The sequence below is a fragment of the Oryza glaberrima genome, chromosome 12, assembly GCF_000147395.1.
Source record: "Oryza glaberrima chromosome 12, OglaRS2, whole genome shotgun sequence".
Taxonomy (NCBI): Eukaryota; Viridiplantae; Streptophyta; class Magnoliopsida; order Poales; family Poaceae; genus Oryza; species Oryza glaberrima.
In genome coordinates, this window is record NC_068337.1 from 18,036,804 (window position 1) to 18,054,086 (window position 17,283).

A 17,283-nucleotide genomic window follows, 5' to 3' on the forward strand; every position below is an offset into this window, starting at 1 on the left:
TAGCGCACACAACCTGTTGGATGAAATGTCAAGCCAATATGGGGTGTCCAAGGGAGATGTTCTTCGCATCAAGAGCAAGGAGAAGTTAACCAAGGATGAGGCAATCTATAGGTTACTAGAGGAGTTTGAGTTGATGGTAGGTTTGATGAGAAGCTTGATCGGTTACTGCAAATGTTTGGCGTGAAGGAAGGAAGGAGTGAGGCCTTTGAGAAGAGAGAAGATGAGTCCTCTACCAGCATCAGGGCGACCACCGCCAACTTCAATTCTGCATCATCTTCATCACCCTCGACCTTGCCTACTCTAGTGCCCACCAAGTTTTCGACGCTGAGACCAAGCTGCGCCACCGCCAAGGCAGCGACCAAGGGCACTCCTACTACGAGTTTGTTTGCACCCTCAATTATCCCAGCTGACATGGCATCACCATTGCCTTTGATTGAGACTGAGGAAGCCGAAGGTGACATGACTCAAGTTGAGGAGGAAACAGACGATACCCTACATGTTCTATATGCAAAGGTGGAGCTAAAAGAGTGGGCTGATTCACATGCAATTTAGTTCCAATCATTCATTTTCCTTCAAGATCTTAAACACAACAGGCAATACCTCAAAAAAAATTTTCTATCTTATTTTCTTAGCTTTTGTTATTTTAATCAATTTTATCTTAATTTTCAAGCAAAGCTATGAAAATTAGAACGCATGACCCGAATTTATGTTATTGTTGTTCGGATTTATCAGTTTGAAGTAACATTATACATCGCTATGACATATTTGGGGCAACGACATTATTGTACCGTATTCTACTGGCCTCATGGCTATAAATGGCAGATGGAATATATGGGAGAAAATTCTCAGAAACAATTTATCATATAACACCAACAATATAATTGTTTACAATTACCACCCTAATCGTTGAGATAGGAAAATATATATTATTTTCAATGATTATTTCACAATTATTTGGTTGCAAATTATTATTGCCTTACTCTCTATTATGTTATAGGTGATTGATGTTGATATTAATCTCCTTTCGTCACATTTTTGTAAGTATATTTGCAACCATGTTTGCCCATGGCAAAAAAAAGTATGGTATTCATTATTTAATGCATGCATCTGTCTATATGATGATTACAGTACTTATGGTAATGGATTTCTTGCTAGTTTCAGCAATCGGGTTCTATGTGTTGCCTAGATTGGTACGGATCTTACATGCAGCTGCATCACCCGTCATCTGCTAGCCACCACGCTGAGGGTTATTGGCACCCGTAACTATCATGGAGGATTTGTTTATAGTAGCACCCAAATCTTACATTCTACCTGATGCAATGTAGATATGTTGTCGATTCTGTTTCCTACAGTAAGTTGGGAGTACTTTCTCTCATTAAAGTTCTATTTTCAGGACGCTTGATATTTAACATCTGAAGTAAATGATGCAAATGATGTAATCGATTCTTCTTCTCAAGTATCGTGTTGCCGGCCTATTTAATATTTGTTTTATCCTTTTGAGTTTTGAGACAGTCTTGTTGAGCGTGTCACCATATAGCACATGTTTTATCTATTCTTAATATACAGATATTTTTGAAAGATTCTATAGAGAAGTGAGAAACTTGACCCTGATGTAGTTATAAATTAAACGATGTATTTTTTTAAAAAATTTTTTATAGAAATGTTGTTTTAAAATTCATTTTAATTCATTTTCAAGTTTTTTTAAGTTAATACTCAATTCATGATTCTCTCATTGTATGTAACTAGGCTGGTTGGCTTTACTTATGGTTGGCTTTACTTATGGTTGTTTGAACCTTTATTTCAATTACTTGGTATACACATCTGGGCGTGGTGGTGCTCATTGAAGTGCATAAAATTATTCAAGTAGGATGTTTGGCTTAGTATTTTACAAACCCAAATAAAGAGGTATGTAGATTCCAATGAAACCGGATACTGTAAGATCGAACAACTTTACGGTGAATTTATACCTTAGCTTTTGGAAAATAATTTGAGAACCCACAATTTTCTCTAAATAATTTATGTTTATATACATGCATGGAGAGAAAATGCAGAAATAAACCTATGTCGCAGGACAGGAACACAAGGACATTCACTGTCGAAACTAGATTTTGGCTATTCTAAAAGAGGTAGCGAACAAGCAGGAAAGTGGATGTGTTATGGGACAAAAGATTTATACAGGTTTAGGCCTTCTTTATAAGAAATAATACACTAATCTTGTTCGGGGAAATATTCCACATATCGTGTTATTGATATGATGATCTGAGGTGTGGTTATGCCCCCAAGTGGTCCCTGTCCTCCTTATATAGTTGGCGGAGTCATGATTACAAGGCAGAGACTTTATCCCTTACGGTCTAAAGTTCTATAGATATTTTACAATTGTAACCAACTAGGACTACGAGATATTTCCTTGATACACAAGTTAACATAATACCCGGGTCATTATCCTATACATATTCTATCCACTATCCCCTATAACCAGTCGGATAACATAGCCTTGTGGGTATATGGTACCTATAATCTCCATAATAGCCCTTGACACCTTCACAGTCGACGAGATAATCTTCTCTCGAGTCATTAATTGAAAAGCCCGAGTGCTTCAACCATCTCTGCTCTAGTCTCCCGAGTGCTTTCATCCATCATAGGTTGTGAAGGGCTGAAATAAAAAAATTAGGTGCATCGACTAGATGCACCTAATTAGGTGTAGCCCCCGACTATGTGATTAGTTGAATAAACTAAACATATAGTCAAGGATAAAATAAATAACCAACCAAGTGGTTTTATAATAGTTAAATATAAAGCACACGAGGTACAAATCCTAAAATACCATGATCCGAGTGATATGTCGACTGCTTTTTAATAAAATATTGACCGAGGCATTTCCAACCCCGAATAAGGAAAAGATCGTGGTATTCACTCAATTCTTCTACTCTGGTTTTTCTCTTCCAACTTTTAATTTCTTCCGTGGTCTTCTAGAATTTTGCGGCATAAATATCTATCATTTGAATCCCAATTTCATCTTACACATTGTCGTTTTCATACACCTGTGCAAAGCCTTCATTGGAATCCTCCCCCACTTTGTCTTGTTCCGGCGCATTTTCTTTCTCAAACCCCAATCCAACAAAGACGATCCTTGTCTTGTTGGACGATCTGGCCTACAACTTCGTGGGTCTTTGTCTAAAAAATACTTCAGTCTTCCCTTCAAAACATCCAACAAAGGCTGGCACTCTATCTGGTTCTATATCAAAAACTCAGCCCCTGGTCTTCCAGAGTATGTCGCCATCCCACCAGTCTATCAAGAACTCTGGCGGTCACTGCCCATTGGTGACGAGGTCGCACAAGCCAACACCCTAATAGACAGGCTGTTGGAAATGAAAGAACAAGGCCTCCAAGGTGAACAGGTCACTCGACATTTTATCAGTGCCGACAGGCTCCAATCAAGGAAAGATCCAAGCCGGCTTTTGAATTTGAAGGCCAAACCAATCCCAACCGTGAAGACCCTGACTCCTTGGACTTCAAAATCATGAAGACTCGTATATAAAAGATCTTTTCTTCCGACATTGTAGTTGACTACAACCACAAGTTGCCAGTCGTGTCGTATAGCCTACACCAACCTCTACCACAGGTAAGACTTACATTCGCAGTATTTGTCACATCGTCTTTATGTGCTTCAAGTAGAATTTACTCTCTTCATCACTTATGCAGGAAAATTCCCTTTTCAAGTCTAAGCCTCCTCTTTCCTGTTGCCGCTCTCCTCGACAGCATGCCAGCAGCCAAGGCCAACCTCAAGGTGGTCCAACTATCAACCCGACTAGCCAAGGGAAACGAGCTACTGAGGACAATGAGACGAGCACAAAGAGGAAACACCAAAGGCCGATATATGACTCGGACGAAGAGGATGACACGAGCAGCCGGGCGGCCAGCACAACGACCAGATCAAAAGAACCCCCAGCCGATCGGTCAATTCTGAAGATCAGGAAATCTTCAAGGTATAAAAACACTTCTAGCAGAAATCTTCAATTCTTGAAAATGACTTACTCAACCTGCTATCCAACCGTATTACTTGATGATTTAGGAAACCTCAAGACATCGACCCAGTGGCAAATAGTTAATATCCCTCCCTAGAATACCGTCGTCAAAATGAGATTCGCTCGAATGCCACTCTTAAGCCATGGGCATTCGCTGCAATGCCACTTTCATGGTTTTTTGAATTTCAAAATTATTTTTTCCTCAATTACACTTTTTCTCGGACGTTTATGCCCTTGGGTCAACATGTTGAATCGCCTCTGCAAATTTCTCATTTCAGGAGGACCGAGAGAGCAAGCAAGCGCGAGAGGGGACGAGCTTAGGCGGTGACGCCGGCGCCACCCACCACTGCTCCGCCACTAGCCGCCGCGCCGCCTCTCCTGCCAGCTGCGACGCCTCTCGCTGCCACCTCGGAACCCCGCCGCTTCTCGCCCCCTAGCCCTACGGTTGGTGTCCTGCCTGAGCTGGCGCTTGTAGCCATCGCGGCCGCTCCTAGCTGCCACCCCTGAACCTCGCCGCCTCTCGCCCCTAGCCTGCAGCGAGCCTCTTCGCCATAGCTAGGGTTTGGCCCATAGTTGAAAAAACCGGACCGGAGATCGAACCGCTCGAGTCCCTGGGTCACCGGTCTAGCGGTTGAACCGCCGGTTCACACGGTTCGAATGCTGAACCGGAATTGCTTATTTTGTATGCATATTCTCCATATGTCACATAAAAAGGTTAGCAGGAAGGTGGAGGCGTGGAGTTTTCAACTGACCAACCTGTGTTCAAACCCCCAATCTCCACCTATTTCTTGCTATTTTCAATGGTACATGCATCGTGGGCCTTGTGGGGCCCATCTTCTCTCGGTGTGCACAAGGCCCATCTCTCTTAGCCTGATAAACCGGCCGGCTCGGTTTGCTTTGGTTCGCCGGTTCAGGCGGTTTGCTCCGGTTCATATGCAAGGGCGGTCTTTACAGCGAACCGAGCCATCCAAACCTCTTGTTTGGTTTTTTCTGGTTCAACCGGTGGGCCGGTCTGTTTTTTGTACTATGGTTTGTCCAGGGCGGGTTGTTAGCGTGAGGAAGGAGATCGGCATGAATGGTGGGGGAAGGTGGCGGCTCGGATAGTAGAGGGAGGCGGCGCGTCTGGCGGGCAGCGACGCCGGCATGGTCGCCCCTCCCTTTGTGCTTCTCTCCTCTCGCTCGGCTCGGTCTCGACAAAGAAGCGATGTCCAGATTGAGAGTTGTGATGTGCTTTGTTTCAACCACAGCTAGGTGCAGTGCAAAAAGGTCTAAGAAATAATTATTTGGATGAAAAAATATTTTGCAAATGCAAGAAATCACGAAAGTGGCATTGAAATGAATGCCCATGACTTATTGACTTGAGAGTGGCATCCGTTCCGTGACCATTCCGTGCTCCTGTGCCACCGGAACAGCTCGGTCATCAGTCACGCATCTCCGTACCGCGGTTTGTGAGCGTTCTTGCGGCACTTGTATATTGAGGCCTCACCGTAGTTTGTGAGCATTCTCGTGTTCCCACCCTACGGCACGTGTATATTTACGCATTTCCTCCCTATGTATGTATACAACGCAGATTATTAAAGAAAAATGTATATTCTCAATATTTTTTCTTAGCATTTGCATCCTCGTTAAACATGGAAAGTCTAGCTTAGGGTATAATGACCTTTGAGACAATATTATTTAGATAGCCCGAAGAAATTTGGGCTAATTAAGAACCAGCCAACCAGGTACTCTTATCACTTACTCCCTCCGTTTCAGGTTACAATACGTTTTGACTTTGGTACGTTTTAAGTTTGACTAAATTTATAGAAAAAAAATAACATTTTCAACCCAAGACAAATTTATTATGAAAATATATTCAATTATTGATTTATTGAAACTAATTTAGTATTATAAATATTACTATATTTGTTTATAAAATTAGTTAAATTTAAAATAGTTTGGATTTGACCAAAGTCAAAATATCTTATATAACCTGAAACGGAGGGAGCACTAGCTTAGAACATTTTACGCTTTCAGTTTCAATAGGAGCGAGGAATATCTCATTTCTCAAAAATAAAAATCACTTAACCTTTTTATTACATCAGATGATAAAAGGTAACAAACATCAGATGAAATTGATGTTTACACAGCAAAGGTTACAAACTACATGCTAGCTTACACAGCAAGTGAATAGCTGGTCAAGATCCATCCTTCCTGTTGAATAGATGAAATGGCAATGTCAACATGCCTGATGCCAACAGGGACCATAGCTCCTCTTTCTGATCCTTCAAGTTTCACTTGAACTGTGGTAACAGCCAGCTCGTGGTCATTATAAACAAAAGGATAAGGATGACCCGCCCTAGTATAACCCTCAACAACACAGAATACTTTAACAGTGGAGGTACCAATGTCCCCAGAAATCAGATCAAATGACATTAGTCTACTGTTTGAGAACCTCTTCCATTGGAATTCCAGTAGGGTAGGCGTGTCGAGGCGGTACGACAAAGCACCCTCCTTAAACAGCTCAAAGGCAAAGATGCCGTCTTTGACACACATGTAGATGAAGCCCTCTGCATATATGCATCTCCCATTCAGCAAACCACCAGAGGTATACTGGTAAATCTCAAGATGATTGACAGGAAACCACTCCCTCTTCTTCATGTCAAGCATGAAGCACTCGGGCGTGTCAGCATCCGACAATACAAAAGCGTCGTCAATCAGGTCTACAAATCCAGAAACCTTAACCTCGCGTGTCAAATCCAGAGACCTTGATAATGTCTTGCAAGGGACCCAATTGAGAGTCTGTTGGTCAAGAATGTATACGTCCTGTAGAGTGTCACCTAAAGCAACAATGTATTGACCAGCTCGCGAAACCATCGAAAAATGGGTATAAGGTCGCTTGCATTCTAGCATGTTATGAAGACTGCTACTGAGGTCAATCTCATAGTGATTCAGACATGGATTGGATGGGATAAAGTAAAGCTTTGATCCCTGATGCACGAAATGCCATGAATGAGGATCATCTACTAGCCCAGCATCATCTCTAGGTCTAGCTGTTTCCAGGCAGAATTGTGGTTGCAGCACCTTCTCATGGCATCCTGTTAGCTTCCCTCCTGAATTGCTGATCTGGAACAAAAGAGAACGTTGGCCGACCTGGCAAACAAAATACAGATGTGACTTGGTCTTCACTTTGCAATCCTCAAGCGTGACGGCTCGAGATTTTCCAATCAAAAATTTCCTGTAGATGGAGTGATGGAAAATGCAATTGTTCAGAGAAATCATGTCAATCATGTGGTAACATGCAACGAAGGTAAAGTTTAGTGACTGGTATGAAACGGTGCACTAAACTTTATCTTAATCATTTATCACATTTCAGGAGAAGACAACATAGACGCTAATAAAGTCCAAGTGATAATGGGAAGATGCATTATTAATGATAATTAGGTGGCTAGAATCTTATAATTGGCAAAACAAGATGGAATTAAACCTTCTGAGTTAAACCCATCAGAGTTTTGGTTTCATGCTTGCAATGAAGCCTATCCAATAAAATTCCATTAAGAGTTCTGTCCAAGGAATTACAACCTCAATTTTCATATAGATGACGCAGTCATATCTCAAATCTTAAATTGCTAATATGTGCAAAAATATTATGATTCAATGTGTGAAATTGGTATTAATCGATTTATCACAAAAAGCGCTTCTATACAGTTATATGTTTAATAATTAGTACAATTATATAGTTAGAAAAAGTAAATGAGTATACATATACATTGCTAATATGTGCAAAAATATTATGAGGTTTTCTACTGAAAAACCTCCTGCATATAAAGGTTGCTACTATTCAGCACAAAAATGATGATATAATGACAACAAAGTGACTAAAGGTAATTAAAAGGACTAAAGCAAATCCTAACAAAATATTTGAAACTTCAAGAAATTGCAACAGTAAATTTATGATATCAACATATATAGCGATTGTTATGTTCTAGGGATATTTAACAACAAATTTTAAAATTATGACACCAATGTACTACAAATATATCCTAGTTGTCACGGTGGATCAAATCTGGTTTCCAGGGTTTTAATGAACCAAGTTCTTATAAAGGCATTATTATTAAAAAATTGTTAATGGAAGGACACAACAAAAGGTTTGACGAACAAATTTCTTACTTATAAAAGAATGACTTGATAAAACAAAATGGCTCACGAAGCAATTTCACCAATAAAAACAAAAGATAAATGAAATCGTTAAACGAAATTGTACCTGCAACAAAACAATAATTGTGGGTCGACTTCATCACCTTGGGGGTGGCTGGAGCTTCCTCGCATCATCGAAGCTATCCAAGGATCAATATCAGGTGAATCATCAAGATATTCCCTAGTTCACCAAGACATTTTATTATATTAAACAAAAAAATATTAATTTCTGTTATTGAAATAAATGAATTGTAACAAACTTATGAGCTGAACAAAACAATGTATCAGTGACTTACTGTAAGAAACATAATCTATCATAGGATCCAAAGTCAGGTGCTTTGCTCCGGAGCATGCCAATCCTCCGAAAAGTGGAGTGTAGGACTTCAAGTACTTTAGGTTCAAAACCATCCTTATCGAGCTGGCATTGAACTCGGAATGTTGTGATTAGGACATGTCGTGTGGCACACTTGCAAGGAATTTTCATGTTCATCCAAACGGCACATAACATATCATCCTTGAGGTGAACAAGGAATCCATACCCTTCCTTGCGGTATGGACAAATAGTGTCGATCATCTTGGGAGGTTTTAGCGGCTCATCGGCCTCCGGTGAGTAGTTGTATCTAAATAATGTGACACCATCGATGAAGTAGATACCATTATCATTGTCAGCGACATGTGCTGCTCTGCCATTGATAGGAACATGCTCGTTAGTTTCGCCTTCTGTGGTGACTTGCGTCAAGGTACCGGTAGCACAATCGAAGCAGAAGAAGCTGAAGTCGATGAAGGACATCAAGATAAACCTGTCGCGGATGATAGCATAGCCGTGAAGGAGAGGGCCGCCGCACGAGAAGTTGTCCGAAGGACAGCGAAAAGGGAATTCAATGTCGCTAATCTTAGCCCAAGAGTTCCTTGCTCCATCCTTCTCCAATAGATACACCATAAGCCGCCTCTCGATGCCAAAGGGCCTCCTCTCCTCCACTGTGGCGGGCGTCCAGAGTTCACCGTGAGCTGACACGGGTGCATACGAGCCGAGTGGGAGTGGGAGGGGTGGTAATGCAGTCAAGCTCTTGTCTGCACAATCCATGAGAAACGCCTTGGGCAGTAGTAGCTCGATGTTGCTTCGTCTTGTCGCATCGAAAGAGGGAGAGTGCGCGCAGATGATGCACAGATTGTGGCCGTCGGGCGCCATGGCGGCCGTGGCGGAGGAGAAAACCGTGTGCTCGTCGTCGAGCGGGGACACGCCGCGGAAGCGCTCGAGCATGTCGTCGCTGCAGCCCATGACTCGGCCGGAACCGGAAACCCGGAAGCGATGCGTCCGCAGGTTATGGAAAGGCTCATAGATGGAGGTGCAGCCGACGAGGACGGACCACTTGGGAGTGCTGTCGCCGGAGGCATCGGAGGATATGCAGACGTAATCCCTCGCCGGAGAGACCCGCGGGATGCGGGGGCTGCAGCGCTTGCGCCATCTGCAGAAGCACTCGAACAGGTCGCAGCCCTCCTCCCGACCATCGGCATCCGCATCCGCCGCCACCATCCGGAGGTCGTTCCAGCAGCGGTGGCCGCCGGCTCAAATTGTGGTTTGATCGGACGTTGAGACGGCGCCGATCTCCGTGGGTCGCAAACGGGAAGCGTGGGCAGAAGAAGAGCTGGATGGATTTATTCGCGGTGGGGAGGCGAATTCGCCGGAGCGGAATCGGACTCCGGTGGCGACGAGAGGAGGCGGGGGGTTTGAGGTTTCCTTTCCTTCCTCTACCCGGACTCGGGAGAAGGAGCGCCTGGCCTTCTTTTCAACCGAGACAAACGACGCCCCAACAGGCCAACATTATACCGGCCCATTTTCTACTTGAACACATGCGCAAAAAGCAATAAGTCCACTTGTCATCCCTCATTTTACGTCGAGTTTAGTTGACAACCCTAAACGGCAATACCAGAAATATTTACCTCCATCTTGACAAAGCCGGTCCCATGGCAGTACCGATGGCTAGCTTCGTTGACGTGGCACCTTAGTCAGTAAAAAGGAAAATATAAAAACATGTGGGGCCTACATGTAAGTGGACTTCCACAGTTCCACATCACCTATCCCCTATCTTCCCCATCCCTCTAACTCTCTCCTCTCTTCCCCAGGAGCTTGTCGCACGGGGAGAAGAGCAGCGCCGGTGGAAGGTCAGCGACAAGAGGGCTCCGTTGGTCTATGGCAGAGAAGGAGAAGAGGAGGGAGGCGAGGGAGTCGAGCTCTCAAGCTATTCGCAAGAAGGCGGTGGTGGTGGTTGCGGACACAGAGGATGGGGGTTGTGACTGCCTGCACCAACAGAGGAGGAGAGGGCAGGTGAGGATGGGGCCGCTAGGAGTGCGCATGCCACCGTCTCCTGGTTGTGTCGGGAGTAGGAGTCAGGAGGATGGGAATGGGGCACTGCAACAGTGGTGGCAGAACTCAAGCTTGAGCGGTGGTGCCATCGTCATGCCCTAGTTCTCGTCCCGAGCCGTTCGCGCTGCCAACTCGCCATTCTCCTCTCTTCTCTCTTTATTTCTCGCCCGAGGCAAGGAGAGTGAGGATGACATGTGAGACACACTTTTGTTTTTGCCACGCAAAACACCTAGTTAGCACAAGTGAGGTCAACTTGCCATTTCAACAAAACCAACGATCTATACTACCAAAGAGCGTGTGTTGTTGTAGTGTGAGTATGCGTCCTGAGTTGTACCCTTCTAAAAAAAACCTAATTTAACCCGGTTTTGCAAGTTGATGGTTTAAGATTTCTGTTATTGTGGTTTAGGTGTCAAGTGCAAACTTCACGTAAAAATGAGGGACATGTGGACTTATTGCTATGAAAAATAAATGCCAGGTGAGAGCCGAAGAAGCAATGAGCAGCAGTTTGTGAAAGAATTTGTAACAAAGATCTGGCACAAGATGCTGTATACAAGCTGCAAACATATGACACAACATTGAAGGATCCACAAAGAAATTGCTTGTTCTGGCACAGCAGAATGTTACCTGGGTTTATTCCCGCGTGCATATACCATACCAAACATCATCTGTGATAAAATGATGATGTGCAGAAAAGAAACTGAAACTATTTTACAATTTACAGAGACTTATAGGCTTATAGCTTCACCATAGAAAAGAGACTGGTATGAAACATAGCCCAAATGTCTGCATGAATCTGCAGGAGGTGCTTTATACAATATATGATTTGACAAATTTCTGTAGAATTCAGTACCAGTAGTGTTGCTACTCTTCTACTTCTCTATGAGCTGATGGTTTGCATGGGGGGAGAAAATAAATCAAGCTCCGAAATCCCAAGCGATTGTACCAAAACGAGAGAAAAAAAAAAACTATACAAAACTACTACAGAAATGTACATGATCTGTTCCAACAAACACACAAGCTGGACAAATATATCTGAATTACGTGTGCGCAGCACATGACAAGGGAATTCACACTTCCACAAAACTACACATCAGAAAATGACTGAGCTGAATCCTCCCTGAAATCAAGAGCTGTCAAGCACCATTATCAGCCTGAAAAAAAGGTCGTGGAAGAGATTGTAACACTAAGCATGCATGGCATAAAAGAAAGAAATACAGACATAAGACAGAAAGAAAATACAGATATAGATCAAAACACATGGAAATAAAAAAAAATAGAATAGTGTTTAAAATTGATACTGATATCCATTTCACCCACCTACTAGTTTTATATCACCTAACCTGCACCAAGTGTATGCAATAACTGGCAATTTTGCAGGAATACTTGTTCCTTGTATGTGGCTTTTCTAGACCAGTTCTCAGAACACAAACTAAAGTTGCAATTTGCAAGAGTCCTTTCACTAACTGCTTGACAGGTTGAACATACCATCAATTATCGTATTAATTGCTAACCTTTTTCAATAATAAAGCATAACCATATAAAATGAACAAAAAAAATGCTTAGGCGTTACAGTACTAGATGCCACACATCACCACATAGGAAAATGGAAGCTCTTCGGAACAAATTGTGTAGATAGTTGACTTACATGCCAAGGGATGCAAGGTCAACACCAATGAAGAATTTACGATCCCATCTGCCACTGCATCAATCAAGAGATTAAAGTGATAAATACTCTCAACAAACAAATTGGATGGTATCAGGTTTAAACATTTACTTTTAACCTAGGAACTGAGGATAACGATACCTTAAGAACTGGTTCTCCTTGGTTTGATGATGTCTTGGCTTCCTTCATAGCCTTCATTTGTGCTTTTGCTGCTCTTCCAGCTGCCGATCTATCAAACTCCTCCTGTCTGCAGGTTGAGCAAAAAGATTAGTCAAAATTGGGATCAAGCTACTGCAGTTTGAGTTAATCTGGTATTTGATACTACAAATGTGTAGTAAACCTTCATGTTTAGGGAATAGAGATGATAGATACAACCTATCTCTAAGTTTTGGCTTTTGAATGCAGTTAAGTGTATCTTCCTACCTATGAAACCTATCATTAGTATATCTGGGCCAAGAAATATTCCAAGAATCAGAATAAATAATTGTTATAAAGAAGAGTATATCTATCTTAAAACGATGAAAAAGCAAACTTCATCAATGCCTTTAGTCTTGGAGGGTCCCATCCACTCAAGTCATACCCAGAATTGTGGCATTACAAAGAGACCAAGCATATTGGAATTGGAATGTGGAACGAAGAAACCAAGCATATTGGAATTGGAATCTGGAACGAAGAAATAAGTTTGAAATTGGAACGAATGAACTGTTTTCAAGAATATAAGGAAATCGGAAGATGAAACAGTGAACAAACAGAACACAACATTTCATGACGAGAAATCACATGGCACAAAATCTCCCCAAAAGAACATATATTTCATCTAGTTTATCATTCTCATCCCTTTGTTACATGTTTTCCTGCTTCAATTGTTCCTTACTTCAGCTCTAACCCCAGCTCTAACCCGCCAAATAAGAGGAAAGCCTACATACTCTCTAAGGGCATGCTTGGTAGAGCTATCAGGAAAAGTTAAGCAAAAAAGAACTGCTCAGTGCTCACAGGATAAAAGCTTCTGTAGATAATACAAATCAAGTATACAACTCAAACAGGTCTGCGGAGTTACAATTCGAGACGTCAGTGATTTGTTTGAAATGTGTCTGCCAAAATGTGTGAGTAATATCTTCACAAAAAGTGATAGCAACATTGCTGCATTGACAAACTAAAATCTTATCTAAAGGCAAAATTGAGTTAATTCAACTTGATGATAAGAAACTACTTGAAAGTTGACAACACAAGCATGGCAACATATGGGCAGCAAAAAGGACAGGGGAGATCATGCCAAAAGGTATAATTATTTTTCTTTTGTGGCGATCCAAAAGATAGAACTTTAAACACACATATACTTGAACAAGCCCCAACAGATCAAATAAAGAATTCAAAAATATTTGTACACAATACACATGATCCAAAAAGTGAATGAATATGTAACCGAACCATCCTAACAAGCTCCCTGAGTTCTCTAAATCGGGAGGTCAGTTCATTCTCGATAAACAAAATCATAAACCCTAATCAAACCACTAATTCAAATGGCCCCAAGGCTACATGGAAACATTTCCAGGCGACGTTTTTCAAGAATACCGCAAGGTTAAAACCCGATCGACTTAGGCCTGAACAGATTGGCATATGAATGAGCCAGAGAACAGAACAACAAATTACGTTATTAGCAAGAAAAGGGAGCCGCTAGTTCGTATCAAGAAATTAAACCTCCCTACCCCAAAACAGGGCGCGCGGCTCGATTGGAGGAGGAGAAGGAGGCGCAATCAAACCAGGTCAACGCGCGCGGCATAATCCGAACAGAGCATTCGAATGGCCCAGGAATCCACCTACGATCCCCCCATCCAATCAAGAAACCTACTCCTCCTCCCCCCATTCTGTTCTTCCTGACAGGCTCAGACCACGTACGAGAAACGATCGAAGAACAAACCAAATTTCTCCTTCCTACTCCAAGCAACCGGAACAGGGGGATTCCGAGCTCCGCCGAGGAGGGGAGAAAGGGAGAGAGAGAGGGGAGGGCGAAGAGAGAACTCTACTAGTTACCTCCGCTGCGCGGCCTCGGCGGCCTTGGCGCGCGCCTCCTTCGACTCGGCGCGTTCGGCCTCCGCCCGCCGCTCCCGCTCCCGCTCCGCCCCGCCGCCGCCGAAGCACGCGCACTGCCCCATCCCCTCCTCGTCGGCTGCGGCTGCTCAGCTACTGCTCCGATCCTCCTCCTCCTCCTCCTCCTCCGGTTGCTTGCTTCGAATTCGATTCGATCGTGTCGTCGCCGTCGACGACTTCGTCTTCTTGTACCTTCGATAGCGCGTTGCCCAGGAGGAGGAGGAGTAGGATCGGGAGGATATCCACGAATCTGTTCAGTTCTTGCCGCCGGTGGGGTGTGGGGGTGGGTGCGGGGGATTCTAGAAGCTTCCGTGGGGCCCACCTGCCAGCGGCACCCTGTAGCGGTTAGTCTCAGGTAGGTTCGTGTGGGGTGGGGACCACCTGGCAGTGGTATGGCGGCGGCTTGCAAGTTGCAACGAGGGGCCACCTGGTTGTTACAATACCGATGTTGTTTGTTTCTATCCTAAGAGCAAGTGGTATAAAAGTGGTATAGCCAACTAGTAGCTCCAATTCATATATAGCTAATATAATAGCTTATTCATACAATAGTTACATACTACACTATTAATACCTGGTCCCACCTGTCATACACACACTGCATCTTGGAGTCCGTGCTACAGCTGACTATAAATCTGTAGCCCGCTGCTCTTCTCTCTCCTCATTTAACTCCTTAAAATATATTTACAGCTGGCTTATAGCCTGCTATTGTACCTGCTCTAAGCGTGTGTTTGAGGGATAGGAGATTGAGAAGATACGCAAAACGAGATAAGTCATTAGCGCATGATTAATTGAGTATAAATTATTATAAATTTCAAAATGGATTAATATGATTTTTTAAAACAACTTTCCTATAGAAAAATTTTGCAAAAAAACGCACCGTTTAGTAGTTTGGGAAGCGTGCGCGCGAAAAACGATGTACTTTCTAACTCAATGTATCTGGAACAAACGCAGCCTAAAAGGAGTTAACTTTTTCTTTCTACGTATATATATAGTTTTACATATTTCATAAATTTTTTTTAATAAAACGAACTATAAATATATTTTAAAAAGTCAACGACGTTAAATATTTTAGACTTAAACCAAACATGATAGATATGGATATCGGGTTCGATAAACATGAATACCGACTCCGGTACCTCATGTGGGTATCTAGTCCTATATACGCTACGCTAATGTAGCTCTCAAATAGTACCGGTGGTCATAGTCACACATGATCTATATCAAGGGAAAAAAACAATAAAAGATCCAGTCGTTTTCTATGTTAAGATATATATTTTCTCTCGCTACACGCGTGCAAGCCAGATACAATGATTTAGGCATAACTTCGATAAAAATCCATTAAGTCATAGAGATAGTACACATTGTACACGTACTAACAAGTACTTCCTCCATCCCATTTTCTCTCCTCGATCAATTATAATCTTTCTCTAATTATTTTTACCTATTTTTTAATATATGTGTCTATCTAAAAAAAGTGCTAATATTTATGGGATTCCCTTGTTCTAAAATATAAGGGATTTAAGATATATGAGTACTCCCTCTCCGTCGCATTTTCTCTCCTCAATCAATCACAATCTTCCTCTAATTATTTTTACCTACTTTTTAATATATGTGTCTATCTCAAAAGGTGCTAACATTTATGGGATTCCCTCGTTCTAACATATAAGGGATTTTAGATAGATGAGTACTCCCTTTATACTCCCTTTATCCAAAAAAAACTCAACCTAGTACTTGAATAGGACATAATCTAGTACAATGAATATGGACAAAGGTTGAGTACTCCATCCATCCAAAATCCCTTATATTTTAAAATGGGGGAATCGCATAGAAATGTTATCATTTTTTGAGATAGACACATATGTTTTAAAAATAGGTAAAAATGATTAGAGGAAGATTGTGATTGATTGAGGAGAGAAAATGGGTAAAGAAATTAAATGGAGAATGACTATGATTGGTTAAGAGAAAATAGTAGGTAAAGAAATAGCTTCATTTTAAGATAAAACATTACACTAGAAATAAACATTTTGAGATGAACATTTGGGGACGGCGGTAGTAGCAATGTGACCTACCACCCCGTCCTCCTTTTTCACGACCATATGGACCGATGGCTGCATGGCGCTCTTGGCTGCTGATCCATGACGGAGAGGGAAAGGGGAAAGAGAGGACAGAGAGTAGAGATGATGCTCTCAGCTGCTGATCCATGATAAAGAGGGAGAGGGGAAAGAGATAGGGAGAAGAACAGAGAGTAAGGGGTAAGAACATATGGTGTACTAGTGTGGATAAAATATCTAGCTGTATGGTTATTAAGTTGTCACGTACAGACAAAATACTAGTATACTATAGTATTTCTGTTTTTTTAAATAGATGCTAGCAAGAGATGATTTTTCCTTCTCAAAATAAACCAATTTATATTGGGATGAGATATAATATAGTGTGATGAATCCCGTTTCATCTTAATTTGGCCGGGTTGGTGCGCCAACTCCGCCGGGTAATGAACTGGTGCAGTGCAGAACTGTTCCACCGTGGACGGGGGTGTGTTTAGTTCACGCTAAAATTAGAAGTTTGGTTGAAATTGGAACGATGTGATGGAAAAGTTGAAAGTTTGTGTATGTAGGAAAGTTTTGATGTGATGAAAAAGTTGAAAGTTTGAAGAAAAAGTTTGGAACTAAGGGCCTGTTCACTTTGATGCCAAAAAAAAACCCTTACTAAATTTTGACAATTGGCAGGATTTCTTATATAGCTATTAAAATTTGACAGCAAACTAAATATAGCCACTTTTCTAGCAATTTTACCTAAATTTGATAAGGTTGAAAATGATGTCAAAGAAAGAGAACAGCTCTAAACTCAGCCGGGATGTCGTTTTGTCCTGGAGTAGCTTTTTTTTTCTTTCCCCTGTACTGTAGGAGTACTATTTACACAACCACCAGCCCACCACAGCTGACTAGCCGAGACGGCTGCCCGAGAGC

General features: G+C 42.1%; 2 protein-coding genes across 4 annotated transcripts; both read right to left on the reverse strand.

The window, feature by feature from the left end:
* Window positions 1–6,179: 6,179 nt before the first annotated feature.
* On the reverse strand, window positions 6,180–9,735 carry LOC127756346 (uncharacterized). The gene is made up of 3 exons (XM_052281707.1): window positions 8,498–9,735; window positions 8,269–8,382; window positions 6,180–7,242 (listed from the first exon to the last, which is right to left on the reverse strand). The coding sequence occupies exons 1-3, from the start codon at window positions 9,733–9,735 to the stop codon at window positions 6,180–6,182; spliced, it is 2,415 nt and encodes an 804-aa protein (XP_052137667.1).
* A 1,564-nt stretch (window positions 9,736–11,299) lies between these two features.
* Window positions 11,300–14,583, reverse strand: LOC127756718 (uncharacterized). 3 transcript variants are annotated; one of them, XM_052282092.1, is made up of 4 exons: window positions 14,261–14,583; window positions 12,371–12,476; window positions 12,212–12,265; window positions 11,300–11,683 (listed from the first exon to the last, which is right to left on the reverse strand). In XM_052282092.1, exons 1-3 carry the CDS (start codon window positions 14,380–14,382, stop codon window positions 12,248–12,250), a joined length of 246 nt encoding a protein of 81 aa, XP_052138052.1. In that variant the 5' UTR covers window positions 14,383–14,583; the 3' UTR covers window positions 11,300–11,683; window positions 12,212–12,247. The 3 variants fall into 3 exon arrangements, with proteins under 3 accessions (XP_052138052.1, XP_052138050.1, XP_052138049.1); XM_052282090.1 differs by having other exon boundaries at window positions 11,300–11,696; XM_052282089.1 differs by having other exon boundaries at window positions 11,300–11,717.
* Between the last annotated feature and the right edge of the window lie 2,700 nt (window positions 14,584–17,283).